Source organism: Sarcophilus harrisii, chromosome 1 (genome assembly GCF_902635505.1).
Source record: "Sarcophilus harrisii chromosome 1, mSarHar1.11, whole genome shotgun sequence".
NCBI classification, from domain to species: Eukaryota; Metazoa; Chordata; class Mammalia; order Dasyuromorphia; family Dasyuridae; genus Sarcophilus; species Sarcophilus harrisii.
Genome location: NC_045426.1, coordinates 119718985 through 119733911, shown reverse-complemented (window position 1 = coordinate 119733911; position 14927 = coordinate 119718985). Strand labels below are relative to the sequence as shown.

Below are 14927 nucleotides of genomic sequence, written 5' to 3'. Positions count from 1 at the left end.
TTCTCAACTTATTCTCCAACAAGAAGGTATTTAGCACAAACTTTTAAAATGGAATTGACTGGACCATAGACAAGGGGATTCTGTTCCCCTTAATTTTGCCATGTGTAGGTTATTAGCTTCTGAGAGTGGGGGAAGAAGAGAAGAAAATGTTCAAAACATATTCCCCAAAGAATAAAAGAATTGTAATGAAACCTCAATAAATTGAGATATTAATCTACTTGAAAATGTAAAAGATTTGATTGAATCAAGTATTATATAAATCTATAAGGGTCTTGGAGAGTTCTGGTAGTACTCTAATAGGCTTCATTAAATGAGAAACTTGAATTATAAATAACATTTGCAAGTGACTTCTCAGTTGATCTTTTGGGGTCTCATCAGTCTCTGTAACTTTCAATCCTGGCTAGAGGGGGAATGGTATAGTGAGAAAAGTGTTGGACTTGGAAGAGTCAGGAGAAGTGGGTTCAAACCCCCTCCCTGCAATGTACTAGTTATGTGACTCCAGGCAAGTCACAATCTGTTTTTGTCTCAGATTCCAAACCCTGACAATGGGGATAATTCTTACTTTGTCTTCTGCACAGGGATTCTGGTGAGGAAAGGCCTTTGTGAACCCACAATTGTGAATTTGTGCCTAACTGCTAGAGCTTTTTATTTGAAGTGAAGAGATTTCCACAAGAGAAGGAAGTAAAACACCATGCTAAAAGCAAGAGTTGTCTGGCGCATTTTGACCTACACAAGGGAAGACATTTGAAACACCCATGGGGCTTCAGGAGAGGAGAGGAGTAAAAGGATGAACCTGGATCACTCATAATGTTCAGATAAGGCCATTACCTGCTCTCTGGGGGGGGGGGTCATTAGAAGTTTAGCTAGAGATGGGGGGTATTCAAACACTTGGGATTTGATTTTTAAATTGCAGATGGATAGAGAGCTCCCATGAGAGACAGCCCTCCAGGTTATACTCATCTCACACCATTCCACAAAGCTAGTGGGGACACACCTGGGTTGTCTCATGCAACTTGTTATAGGTTGCCTGCGATGCTTAGTGACTTTGCAATGATTATTACATGCCATAATTTTGTATATGCTTCTCTATGTAGATATTGTTTCTCCCGGCAGAATCTAATTCCTTGAGAACAGGACTCATTTTTTTTTTTTTGTGTCCTCTACCTTTGTTTCTTCTTTGTTTTTTTATTCCTAGTGCCCGACATATAATAGAACCTTAATAAATACCAACTGATAGAAAACTTGCATTTTTAAGACTCTCTTGAATCTAGGACACATGCTCTACATTTCCAGGCAGGTGAAGTAATCAGAACTCGACTAGGGTGTTTGTATTTATACCAGAGAGTTTACTAAATCCTTACTGATTAAGAGATTAAGGATGAGAACAATGGCAGATTCCTAGATTATCAGAGCCTGAAGGATCTCAGAGAACATTAATTCTATTCTCTAATTTTATAGATAACAACCAAAATGTGAACAGAAGGGAAATGCCTTGTTCCAGGTCACAAAGCTAGTTACTGGCAGAACCAGGACTCAGTCTTCTGGCTTCTGGTCCAATGTTCTTTCCCCTCCACTGTATTGCTTAACTTAGTGCTTGCTCCCATTTGGGACTCAGCGGGAGAAGATTGCAATCTGGGCTTCATTAAAAGGTATTACACTTGACATGGCATCCATTTTTATAATGATTGTTTGGCTCAAGGGAGAATTCTGCTCTCAAGAAACCATATCCTTCATCATAGCTTGACATCCGACATACAACAAGTGTCTTAAAATAAATAGAAAGGCCTCATTAGGAGCATATGTTGTAAATTTTTATTGTAAACTTAAGAGGGCTTACAAAGGTTATATATTTATTTTCTTAACCACATAGTCAGCAGATTGGCAAATGATGAGGAATATTTTTTGACATCAGGGTATTCAATTAAATGAATCTGGCAAAAATATTCTAACACATTTTTAACACATTGTTAAGCAATAGGACTAGCTCCTAACATATTGAAAATAGGAAGGAAAAAGGATGCAGTGCATGGTTTTAAATAAGTAACTTATATGTTGCTTCTTAAATTTTTTGCTATTTCATGTGTGTGTGCATGTGTATATATGTAAAAACATGAGGTAGGGCTTTTGTTTTGTTTTATTATTTTTATTTTAAGAGAAGACTATACTTCCAAAAAGTATAGAAATAATTGTCAGTTTTACCAAAAAAAGAAAAATAAGGAGAAAGGGTAGAAGTGTGAATTTAGAACCATTTCAATAAAGCTCTCAAGAGCCATCCCTCAAAGTGCATTGTATTAGGTGTGGGCCCAAAGAAACCTCCAGACCTTAGTCTGAGATCTTAGAAAATGGACCTAAAAACAAGGATATTTCTTCATTATGTAACTGACATAAAATCCAGGGCTGGAGCGTATACAGTTAACACAGCAACGTGAAGTGATGTCACGGGAGTCCATGGAGGAAGGAATGTCAGTCTCCCAGCCAGCTCGACTCCAAGAAGTCTCAGTTCTGCCTTTTGGCTCATTTTATGCTCTTTTCTACGCATACCTAAAATGGAAAGTGGAGAACAACAGGGTTTGCCCAATGTAGAATAATTTTATAAGAAATTAAAAGTCTGCCTGGAAATGAATGTAGGAGCCCTAAATCATGGTTAATAAGGTGCTACCACCTAAAGAGCCTGTTCCATGTCACTATATCACTGAATTCAAATCCTGGGTTTAAATCTCAGTTGTGATATCTTTATGAGCTTAGGCACGTCTGTTTTCATTTTCAGATCTCTGAAGATCTTGTCCTAAATCCAATCAGTTATTGATACCTCTTCTCCTGGTGCATAAGGTATGTATCATCTCCTACCTGGACTATTGCAATAACCTTCTGGTGGATTTCCCCATTCTTCCTCCATTCAGGAGTGATTTTACCTAAATCACTAAGTGATTTTACTAAAATGCAGGTTGGATCATGTCACTATCTATCTCTAAATTCTAATATTGTCGTTCAGTCATTTGTGTCCAACTCTTTATAACCCCTTTGGGGGTTTTCTTGGCGAAGATCCTGGGGTGGTTTGCCATTTCCTTTTCCAGCTCATTTTACAGAGAAGGAAGCAGGGTTAACTCACTTGCCCATGGCTAGTAAAGTGTCTGAGTCCACATCTGAATTCAGGTCTTCCTGATTCTAGGCCTGATGCTCTATCTACTTAGCTACTCTTATTAATTCCAGCAATTCCAAGGTCAAATATAAAGTCCTCTGGCATGGAACATCCTTTTCCATTTGGCCCCTTCTTATCCTTCCAGTCTTTTTACTTTACTCCCATTTATAGACTATAATGTTCCTTATCCCTGATGCTTCATCTTTTGGTCCCAGGTCTGGAATGTTTTCCCTCTCCAGCCCTACTTCCTTGCTTCCTTCAAAACTCAGACATATCTCACCTTTACCCACAGGTTTTCCCTTTCCCCCCCGCCCTGGTTTTCCTCACTGCCAGTGCTTTCTCTCTGAGGTCACTTTTATTTTCACTGTACAGATCTTGTTTGTACATAGTTATTTGCATAATGTTTCCTTCATTAAAATACAAGCTCTAGAAGGCAGCAGCTGCTTTTGCCTTTCACTGTATCCTAAGTGCTTAGCATACTGCCTGGCATTTGGGGAAAGTATTTAATAAATACTTGTTGGCTGATTGACCTTACGAAGACAGTGCAATGTAATGAAAAGAAAATTGGGTGTAAGAAGTGGGAAATCTACATTAAAGTTCTAGCTCTTTCATTTATTAGCCCCATGATCTCAATAAAATCACTTAAGTTTCAGTTTCCTCACTCACCAAATGGAAATACTATTACTTATACTCCATAACCTCACAGGGATCTGCAGGGAGAAGCACTTTGTTAGTTTTAAAATGCTACAGAAATGGAAGTTATTGTTAATATCACAAAAGACTAGCCAACCTAATCCCTGCTGGTAACCCTGTGTAAAGAGGAAAACCATTTTCAAAAACCCTAGAAAAAGCTCTGATTTTCACAGATATGAATCACAATGAAGCTGCCAGAATCCAGTCAAAGCCTCCCATGGACCTGAGCTTCAAGCCAACTGTCTTTAAAGGCCTTTCAAATTATAAGCTCATTATTAATTTATTTCAATAGGCAGTACTCCCGTAGATGTTTCTTACTTCTTTAATTTTAAAATAATAATAATGATGAGGATGATAATGAGCATTTAGATAGTGAATCACATTTTATATGGTACTTTTAAATGTGTTATCTCATTTGATTTCTTAGCAACCTTGTGTTGCTGTGTTGGTCAGTCTTTTCAGTCATGTCCAACTATTTGTAACTTCACTTGGGGTCTCCTTGGCAAAGATACTGAAGTAGTTTGCTATTTCCTTCTCCAGCTCATTTTACACATGAGGAAACTGAGGCAAAAAGGACTAAGGGATTCCCTCAGGGTCACATAGCTAGTAAAGCATCAGAGTTCAGATTGTTTTCCTGATTTCAGGCCCAGTATTCTATCTAGGTATTTGCAACCTAGCTGCCTGTGAGGTAACAGAGGTTAAATGATTTGCTAATAGGTGACTGAGTCTGGATTGGAATTCAGATCTTCCTGACTTCAAGGGAGCATTACAATATTTAGCTGCCTGTAAATGATGTAAAAGTTGAATTTTGAAATACAGATTTATTTTCCCACAGAATTAAGTTATTTTTCTTTTTACAACATACTTAATGTGACTGAGTTTATACAACTGGGACTTTATTTGAGAAATCTGGTAAGGTTTTTGTGCCCAGGTGTCTCTAATAAAGGGCCTACCTGCCTACCACCATCTAGTCTTCCATAGAAGGAAGTTAATATGAATTGACAGTTTCTGGTGCCTGGAGGGCCATCTGAGGATGCCTAAATAAAGCAAGATTTTTTTTTTTAAAAAGAGGCTGAGTCTTTAGTAATTGTTGAATTTCAGGATCCCTGGGGTCTCTTAAGCAAAATAATGCATCATTTATTTGGTTCATTTCATAATTCTTCTCTGCCTTCCGCTCCCAACTTTCAGCCTTTCTCTTGCACTGGGTGGGAACAGGCAAACCTAGGAAGCAATCTCTCCCCACTCCCGGAGCTGAAATGTAATCTTCCCTCCTTAGAATGTAAATTCCTTGAGGGCAGGAACTGTCTTTTTTGCCTTGATTTGTATTCTCCCCATTTAGCACAGTGTAAGGCATAAGGCACACACTAAGTGCTTAATAAATGCTGATTGCTTTGATTTAACCTGTGTGTATGTTCTTGGGGCAAGAACTTTCAAGGAATCTGCAACAGTGGTAAGACAAGAGTTGAGTGATAGTCTTTGGGCTTAAAGTTAGAAGGGACATCTAATCTATATCTCTAAAATTAAAGATCATCTAGTCTATAGCCTTCCCTTCTCCCCTTCATCCCATTTTACAGATTAAGAAACTGATTTCCCCAGCAGTCAGGCGGTTTGTCTAAAGTCACACAATTAGTAAATAAGGGAATCTGCAAATTGATCCTTTTCCCTTTGACTATCAAGCTAATCCACTACTATATTCTGCTCTCTTGCCATGGTAGGTAAGGACATAGGGATAGCTAAAATGTCTATAATTCCAAGATAGGAATTTTGCTCTCTGTGTGCTTCTCTCCGTTTCTGTCTCTCTTTGTTTCTTCCTCTCTGTCTCTGTTTCTTCTCTCTGACTACAATGGTTAGCCAGGGCTCTGTCAGAGCCTTCTGTGCAATCTCATCGCTGCTCATGAATTCAGTTAACATCTTTATAATGATCACTCTGAGACCTCCTTATACAGTCTCTATCTCTCTTCTACTGCTAGGTGGAACAGTGGCTGGATAGAGCACTGGGCTTGGAATCAACATCTTCCTGAGTACAAATCCAGCCTCAGACACTTAGCAGCTTGTGACCCTGGGCAAGTCACTTAACTTTTTTTTGCCTCCGTTTCCTCATCTACAAAATGAGAAAACAGGGAAGGAAATGGCAAACCACTTCAGTATCTTTACCAAGAAAATGTTGAAAATGAGGTCATGAAGAGGCAGACACTACTCAGCAACAATGATCTTCAATCTCCCATTTCCAACTACCTACTGGATTTTCTGAAGTGATGTTAAAGACATCTTCAATTTTTAATATATCCAAAATGGAATTCATTGTCCTTTACTCTAAACCCTTCCCTTTTTCTAATGTCCCTGTTACTGTCAAGAGCACCATCATTTTCCAAAATCACTTAGGCTTGCAACTTCACTGACACATCAACTCCTTACTTTTTCAGTGACTACATCCAATTTGTAAATCCAATTGATTCCCCCTTCACGACATCAAGTATATAATCCCCTTCTCTCCTCAGTCACTGTGACTGTCTTGGTCCTGGCCCTCATCACCTCACACATGGATTATTATAAAAGCCTTCTGTTGGGTGGCTTCCTTTCTTATTCCAGTCTCTCCTCCATTTAGCCAAAATGATCTTCCTAAAGTAACAGGTCTTTCCATGTCAATCCCCACTTCCCATTCAATAACTTTAATGACCCCCTGTTACCTCTAGGATCAAATTTCCCATCCTTTGTTTGTTTTGGCTTTTAAAACCCTTTATAATCTGGCCCTTTCCTATCTTTCCTGACTTCTTATACCTTACTCCCCTCCATATACTTTGTGTTCATTCTCTTTGTTGTTCCTTGTACAAGACATTACATATTATGATTCTGATTTTCTCTTCGAACCTATATTCTGCTTTCCTTCAAGTCACAGCTAAAATTCCACTTTCTGCAAGAAACCTTTCTAGTGCTTCCTTCCGATATTATCTCCAATATATACTGTATATATCTTGTTCATAAATAGTCGTTTGCATATTGTCTCCACACATTAAATTGTGACCTCCTTGGAAAGAGGTTTTTTTTTTGTTTGTTTGTTTTGCCTTTCTTTTAATTCCCAGAAGTTAGTACAATGTCTGGCACATATTAGGCACTTAATAAGTGCTTGCTGACTTGATCTGAATTGAATCAAGCTGATAGCTAAGCATCCCCATCAGTTTACTGTTAATTACTGGAAATTGAAAGCTCAGCATGTATCATAGTTTGTCTGCAAGCAGACCTGTTACCGCTGAGTATCAAGGTATAAAGGGAACAACAGAATAAGACCTCTATTTTATTGCTGCCTCAAAATCCTGTTAATTTGGACAATGACACTTAGCTGTGACTTGATCCATGATGAAGTTAACTCTGCTATAATGGCTAAACTCCTTTTCACAATATCCTCAGAACAGTTTTCTGATGGCTGACATTTTGCTGGCTAGCCCATGAATAATAATAATTTATTAAACACTTGCTATATGTAGTGTGGCTGGCATTGGAGATACAATTTAAAAAAAATGACACAGTTTCTGCCTCCAAGAAGCTTACATTTTAATTAGAAAATATAAATATATATATATATATTTTATATATATATATTTCATATATATATAAAAGAGTGTCTAGAGAAGGGAGTTTTTGTGTAGGTCAAAGATACTTAATTTTTTGTGTATCATGACTCCTTCTAGTAGTCTGGTGAAACCTATGGACATTGTCTCTGAATAATTTTAAAATGTGTGAAGTATGTAGGATTACAAAAGAAATAAATTAATTGAAATGTAGTTGTCAAAACATTAAAAGGACAAGTTCAGAGACCCCAGATTAAGAACTCTGAATTTAGGATGTCACAGGAATTTTGAGTGGAGCCACAGGGCAGTAGATATCATGTTTTCCCAGTAGCAATGGTAGCACTGATTTGGTTATTCTCCAGAGCAATGTCAAGGAGTGGAAAGGTGGGAAGGGGGATATATGCTGTGAAAAAAGAAATGCAAGATGTTCACACTGGGCTGATTTTCTTGTAAGGTTAGATAGGCTGTAAAACATGGTCTAGGTCAGATTATAATGTCCCCATGGCTGTATGCCTACGGGCACCTGTGCCAGCAGATGCTCATATGTGTACATACACATCCTCTCATTGTTCCTTCCCTCTTGCATCCAAATCATTATTCTTTTCTCTGAGGATGAAAGACATAAGACCTTCTAGTCCTCTACTGCCTTGGGTGGTATGGGAGTGTCCCTGAGTTTTTGAAAGCTATGCTGGTGATACAAAACCTCCAGTTGATCCTATTAAGGTAGAAGTGCTTCAAAGAATGCCTGTCAGATTGTGTGTATTTATTATCCAGACCAACTAAACATGGACAGAGGACATCATCTGAAAGCTGGCCGCTGGGCATTGGTAGCCCCATGAAACAGATTAAAAGAAAAATGAAAGACTAAATTTAAACTCAAGGCTATCAATACATTACAAGAACTCACATATTTTTTCTATGAAATTATTTGCTCAAACAGCTTGCTCTCGGGTGTGTGGGTAGTGGATAGTACCTATCCATTTTAGAGATAAGAAACTAATAGGTGAATTAATTTTCCCCAAGTCACGTATATGGTCAATGGCCAAGATGAGATTTAAAATCATTGATCCCTACTATTCCCACAATATCCCACTGCCTCTCCCAACTCTGTGATTAGGAACAAGTCATTTAATCTCTCAACCTCAGTTTTCTCATTTGCAAAATGAGAATAAAAATACTTGCTCTATTTCCCTGAGTTGATGAAATGAGATGAAATGAGCCCACAAATCAAATAAGGAGAGACTTGGATTCCAATCCCAGTTCTGATACTTATAAGTTGTATGACTCTTGTATGCCCCTGAACCTTACTTTATCTAAAAGATGAAGCCTAAAACATATATCACCTATCTCACAGGGTTGCTAAGGTGGAAAGTACTTTAAACAAGTTTCAGTTCTATGGAAAAAATGTATTTTTATTTTGTCATTTCTGAAAATGGATTTTAAAGTTTAGTTTCTTGGATTCCTCCCCTCTTTATATTTTTTAATATCACAAATGCCTAAGACAGTTGGAATATAAGCCTTCCAGATGAATTATAAACAAGTAAAAACTGAAATTTTTAATAAAGAAGCCCAAATTGATGGTAATCATTCATTTAATTAGTAGCACATTTTCACTGTTGGTTTTTGAATAGCTTGTTTTGAAGAATTGTAGAAAGTATAGAAGCTACTGGAAATTTTGAAGAAATTAATGTTATATTCATGTTACTGAAACAAATTGGTATAACTCAGTGTACAAAACATGTTTCTGACAACTTGCATTGAAATGGATTCAAATTTTAAATGCATTAGAACATGCGATTTAAAGAAATCATAAGGTAAGAAATATTAACACTAGTTTATATTAAGATTTATCATGTTTTATATACAATTTCTCATTTGAGATTCATAACAATCTACTCGAGGAAATAGAGCAACTACTTTTATTCTCATTTTGCAAATGAGAAAACTGAGGTCGAGAGATTAAATGACTTGTTCCCAAACACAGAGGCAGTGGGATATTGTGGGAATATCACTAGTTGGGGACCAATGATTTTGAATCTTATCTTGCCCATTGACCATATACATGGCTTGGGGAAAGTTAATTCATCTATTAGTTTCTTATCTCTAAAATGAAATGGTGAGATTGGATGCCCTTTTTAGCTTTACCTGATTATAATAAGTTGGAGAACTGAGATTCAAACATAGATTTTATAAGCTCAGTACCTGTGCTCTTTCCACTGAAGGTCTCCATCTCACAGAATGTTGGGGATTGGAAGAGAACTTAGTGATAAAAGTGTCCAATTCTCTTATTTTACATTTGAGAAAACAGACCCAAAAAGGGCAAGTGAGCTGTCAAGTTTATGAAAATAATTAAAGATCAGAACCTAGGCTTTGACTCTAATTTATCTCTTTTCTGATCTACCATTTCATCATATAAATTCGTTCTCTGTTAGAATTAGAAAGGAAGGACCTTAGAAATCATCTAGTTTAACCTCTTTACATTTTAAAAATGAGAAAACTGAGGCTGAGAGAAAGGAATTAGCTTGGATAGAGTCACACTATTAATAAATAGCACAGCCTATCTAAGAATCTAGGCTCTCTCACCTTCAAATCCAGTATTTATCTATAGAATCCATTAAAAAATTTTGCAACTAGTGACAGATTTTTTTCCCCTTCCTTTTAGTGGCATGAAATTGTGTGAGTTTTCTGTGCTGCTGATCAAACGAGATTATACATTTCAGTTACATCTGAAATAGCAAAGAGGATTTCTTACCTAAAAAATGGGTTCTTTAAGTCAAGAACATTACCCGATTTGAAGCCTGTTTGGTTCACTATGGCCACAATCTGAATGTCATAACTCTGTCTGTAATATGAAAAAAGAAAAAAAAGAAACACATTAACTTATAATCAGTCTTTACAGTTCCTTTGCTGAGAGTGGCATTTTCAAGGTACTAAATGAAAATATTTGACATCTCTATCTGCCCCCTTCCTGCTTAATTGGGGGTGCTGTGACTATTTCATGTAACTGTCTGAAAAATTGAGGAATATTATGTCAGGACCTGTCTAAATGAATCATAGAATCACAGAATGTCAGGGCTGAAAGAGATATTAGAGATCTAAACCAATATCCTTCATTTTAAAAAATTCTTTTTCAACTAACAAAAATACCTATTTTCTCTTATTCCCTTGCCCCCTTATTGAAAAAAAAAAAGGGAAAAAACTCCTAGTAACAAAAACATATAATCAAGAAAAAAATTCCAAAAAATGTCTCATTCTCTGGCCTAAGTCCATCATTTCTGTGTCCTGAGTTGGATAGCATGTTTCATTAATGATCTTCTGGAATCATGATTAGTCATTGTGTTGATTTGAATTATTAATTATTTCAAAGTTTGTCTTTGTTATTTTTCTTTTGGTTCTACTCACTTCACTCTGCATAAGTTCATATAAGTCTTCCCAGGTTTCTCTGAAGCTCTCTCTATCACTTCTTACAGCACAACAGTATATGCCATTATAGACCATCATCTCTCACCCATTCCCTAATAGATTGGTACTTTCTTAGTTTCTAGTTTGTTGACAAACAAAAAGTGCTTCTATAAGTAATATTATACATATAGATCTTTTTTTCTGTCATTGTTCTCTTTGTGGCATAGATCTCATACTGATATCACTGAGTCAGAGGGTTAATCTCACTCTTCATCATCTTAAAGTAAGAAAAATATAGGGAAGATAAATGACTTGTTCCAAATCAAATAACAGAAGAGTCCTAACTTGAACTGAGGTTTTCAATCACCCTCACCCTTTTTTGATGAAACCACTCTGTCTTATTTATAAAATCATAAAATCTCAATTTTGGAAGAGATCCCAAGTGCCATCCAATTAACTGGTACGTGAACAGGAATCTCCTCAGCAACAGCAGGTGATTTTCTCTGAGACAGGTGATTCCACTTTGGGACAGAGAATTATTAATTAAAAACCTCTCTTTGCAATTTAGAATGATAGGATTAAGAGTTGGAAGGAATACTTGCTAGGTACCCAATCATTTTACTTCTCTCAGGCTCAGGTTTCTCTTCTATATGATGAGGGCAATATTAGTGCTTATACTACCTATTTAACAGAGTTATTGTGAATAAAGCATTTTGTAAACTATAAGGCACCACAGAAATGTAATTGTTACTAAGACTATTCTTAGAAACCTTTCTAGAAAATACGTTAGATTTCAGATAGTTCTTTTGTCCAAATGAAAAAGGTGGAAATCATGAGAGGCTTAAAATTAGTTAAAATTAGTTTTGTCTTCTCAAGTTAGAAACATGACTCAGATCAGAAAAAAATTAATTTTCTAAGAAATCAATCACTAAATGTAAGAAAAGGCTTTAAACAAGGCTCAAGGGAAAAAACAGATTTTGAACTGTGATTCTCATTACCAAGTCATAGAATCTCCTTGTTGGAAGACCATTTAATCTACACTGTATTTGAGAAAGAATCCTTGTTATAGGATACCCAACAAGTGATCATTTAGCCTCTTCTTCAAGACATCCAGTGAGGGAGAGCCCACTGGCTCCAAAGAAGCTTATTCCTATCTTGGACAGCTCTACTTGCTTCCAAGTTTTCTTTCAACTTTTGTTGATAATTCTAGAGCAAGGATTATTATTATTATTATTATTATTAGTATTATTATTAGTATAATAGATCCCTTGTGCAAGTGGATGAAAGCTATCAATCTTTTCTCAGAATAATATTTTTAAACAATTGAAAGAGATGCTAAATTTCATTTAGAAGCCAGTAAAAATAAAGTTGCAATTTTTTCTCTATCCAAATTCCCCTGAAATCTATTCATGGAGCACAGACTCCCCAGCTTTAGTCCTCTCCTAATTAGAAGAGAAAAAAGTATTGAAGAGAAGAGTCTTTTAGTAATTAAAAGAGAAAAGTATTGAAGGGAAAAGTCTTTTAGTAACTAACTCATTAGTTAGGCTGGACCCTAGATGACAATAAGATAGTCTGTCACCAGATATACAGGAGGATTCTCTAACTGGGTAAAAACTTGTGACCTGGCAAAAAGGAAGACTCCAAGGATACCTTCATGCTGGAGGAAGGAACCAGAGGAGAAGGCTTCACTCTCAACTACAAGATCATGATTTGTTAGATTAGTGACACTACCAGCTTAAAAAACAAACAAACAAAATATTCGAGAACAACCTCCCCTTCCCCCCAAAAAGGAGCAACTTTTTAAAAAGGGGAAGAAAACAAGCATTTATTAAATGCTTACTCTGTTCCAGACACTATGCTAAGTATTTTACAAATACTATCTAATTCAATCCTGGGAAGTAGATTTCTTTTTTTATTATCATTCCTGTTTAATAGATGAGAAAATTGAAGTAGATTGAGGTAAAGTGACTTGCCTGGGGTTACATAACTAGTAAATATCTGAAACTCTTTAAACTCGAGATTTACTGACTTCACTCTTAGTTCTGCAGCCACTGTATCACCTATCTACTTAAAAGGTAGTACCACATTCCTTCCAAGACTTCAGAATAAAACAAACCAATTATTTGGTAAGCTACAGATCTCCAGAGGCATCTTGATACCAACCAGCCTATACTTAAGGAACTAATCCTTAAATTTTCATTATAAGCATTTACACTCCTCAAATTGGCAAATTTTATAAATCAGGAATTGTTTTATTGCTTTGTTAACTGTATGAACTTAAGAAAGTGTTAACAATATAGATCAAACTTAAAAGTGAGTCCTAAGAATATTTCCCATTCCCCACTCCTCTAGCCAGTTGTTAAACATTTACCAGCACACCTTTGACTCAGTCCATTAGCTCATAGGACTGAGGACAGGAAAAATAATTATCTACTTAATGAATCAAATTTTCCTAAATCATACTGATAAGAATGACAGTACTGAGATTATTATACAGGCAGTGTGGAATAGTAGTAAAAGTACTGGCTCAAGAGTCAAAGAGGCTGGGTTCAAATTCTGGCTTAGGATGATTTTTTAAAAATGTTTTTTTATTTTTCAAAATAACTCCTCTAGTCAGTTATTAAACATTTACCAGCACACCCCTAATTCTATCCATTGACTCATAAGACTGAGAACAGGAAAAAAATCATCTATTTAATGAATCAATTTTTCATAAGTCATACCCATAAGATGTGACAGTACTGCGGCTATTATAGAGGCAGTGTGGAATGGTGGGAAAAATAGTGGCTTGAGTCAAAGATGTTGGGGTCAAATTCTGTCTTGGGGTGACTTTTAAAAAAAATAATGGCTTTTTATTTTTCAAAATAACCCCTCTAGCAGTTGTTAAACATTTATCTGCATACTCCTGATTTTATCCATTGGCTCATAAGATTGAGGACAGGAAAAATAATTATCTGCTTAACAAATCAATTTTTCATAAGCCATCCCCATAAGAAGTGACAGTACCGAGGCTATTATAGAGGCAGTATGGAATAGTGGGAAAAATACTGGTTCAAGAGTCAAAGACTCTGGGTTTAAATTCTGGTCTGGAGTGACTTTTTTAATATTAGCTTTTTAGTTTTCAAAACACACGCACAGATAATTTTCAACATTTACCCTTGCAAAACCTTGTGTTTCAAATTTTTCTCCTTCCTTCCCCCTCTCCCCTTGCTCTACAGAGCAGATAATCCAATACAGATTAAACACGTGCAATTCTTATAAACATTTTCCCACACTTATCATGCTGCACACGAAAAATAAGATCAAAAGGGAAAAATGAGAAAGAAAAAAACAAGCAAGCAAGAAATAACAAAAGGTGAAAATACTATGTTGTGATTTGGGGTGACTTCAGACAAATGACTTCTCAGCTCTGGGCCTTTTTTTCCTCATGTATCAATTGAGGGGACTTGACAAGTTGATCACTAAGGTAGTCTGTAGTTATAAATCCTGCAGGGAATTTTTTCTACACATTTATACCTACCCAGAAGAATAATAAAGACCTAAAGCCAGCCTTGCTGAATCTCTCTTCTTCCTAGGAAATGCTCTTAGGGAGAAGATCAAATCAAATTCTCTGATTATGACTGCAAAGTGGAAATACAGAAGTTTACTAAAAATTTTTTAAAGGACAAATCAAGATAATTAATGCAGAAGCTTCATTAAATCTATTAGCATAATGAAGCAGCCAAACAAATTATGTGCTGTCACAGCAATCACTTTTCCCTGCAATGAAAATCCATTTTGTTACACTAAATTTGATGGTGTGTGGCTAGGTGCAGCTATCTGGCTGCACTGTTCTTTGTCTTTCTTTTTTTTTTTTTAGACTTGTTAAATCGTTTGGCAGAAGAATGATGAAGTGGTAGCTTTCTTTCTTCCTCCTCAGTACAGTGGGAAAGGCTGCCCTAGGAGCTGTCTGAAGTCCTTCTTTTCTGCCCTTCATGCCAAGAGTGAAATTCTACACTGCAGGTGCAGTGGAGACAGAAAACCAGCTGCCCCTGTCCAAAGCTATCCCCCTTCCAAGGGCTGCCATCCTGGGGGCTCTCTGGCTTCTGGTGTCTCCCCCACTCCTCAACAGCTTAGTTAACAAAGTA

General features: G+C 36.5%; 1 protein-coding gene across 3 annotated transcripts in view; it reads right to left on the bottom strand.

The window, feature by feature from the left end:
* Positions 1–1772: 1772 nt before the first annotated feature.
* The window catches only part of LOC100925499 (histone-arginine methyltransferase CARM1-like), a 233559-nt gene continuing 220404 nt past the window's right edge, over positions 1773–14927 (bottom strand). For 2 of the 3 annotated variants that reach the window (XM_031962264.1, XM_031962277.1), the window contains exons 12-13: positions 10151–10240; positions 1773–2541 (exon numbers count right to left, since the gene is read on the bottom strand). In XM_031962264.1, coding sequence (XP_031818124.1) covers positions 2532–2541; positions 10151–10240 — 100 coding nt within the window. In that variant the 3' untranslated portion in view covers positions 1773–2531. Of the gene's footprint in view, positions 2542–10146; positions 10241–14927 lie in introns of those variants that run through there. The other variant, XM_031962269.1, reaches the window with a different exon arrangement.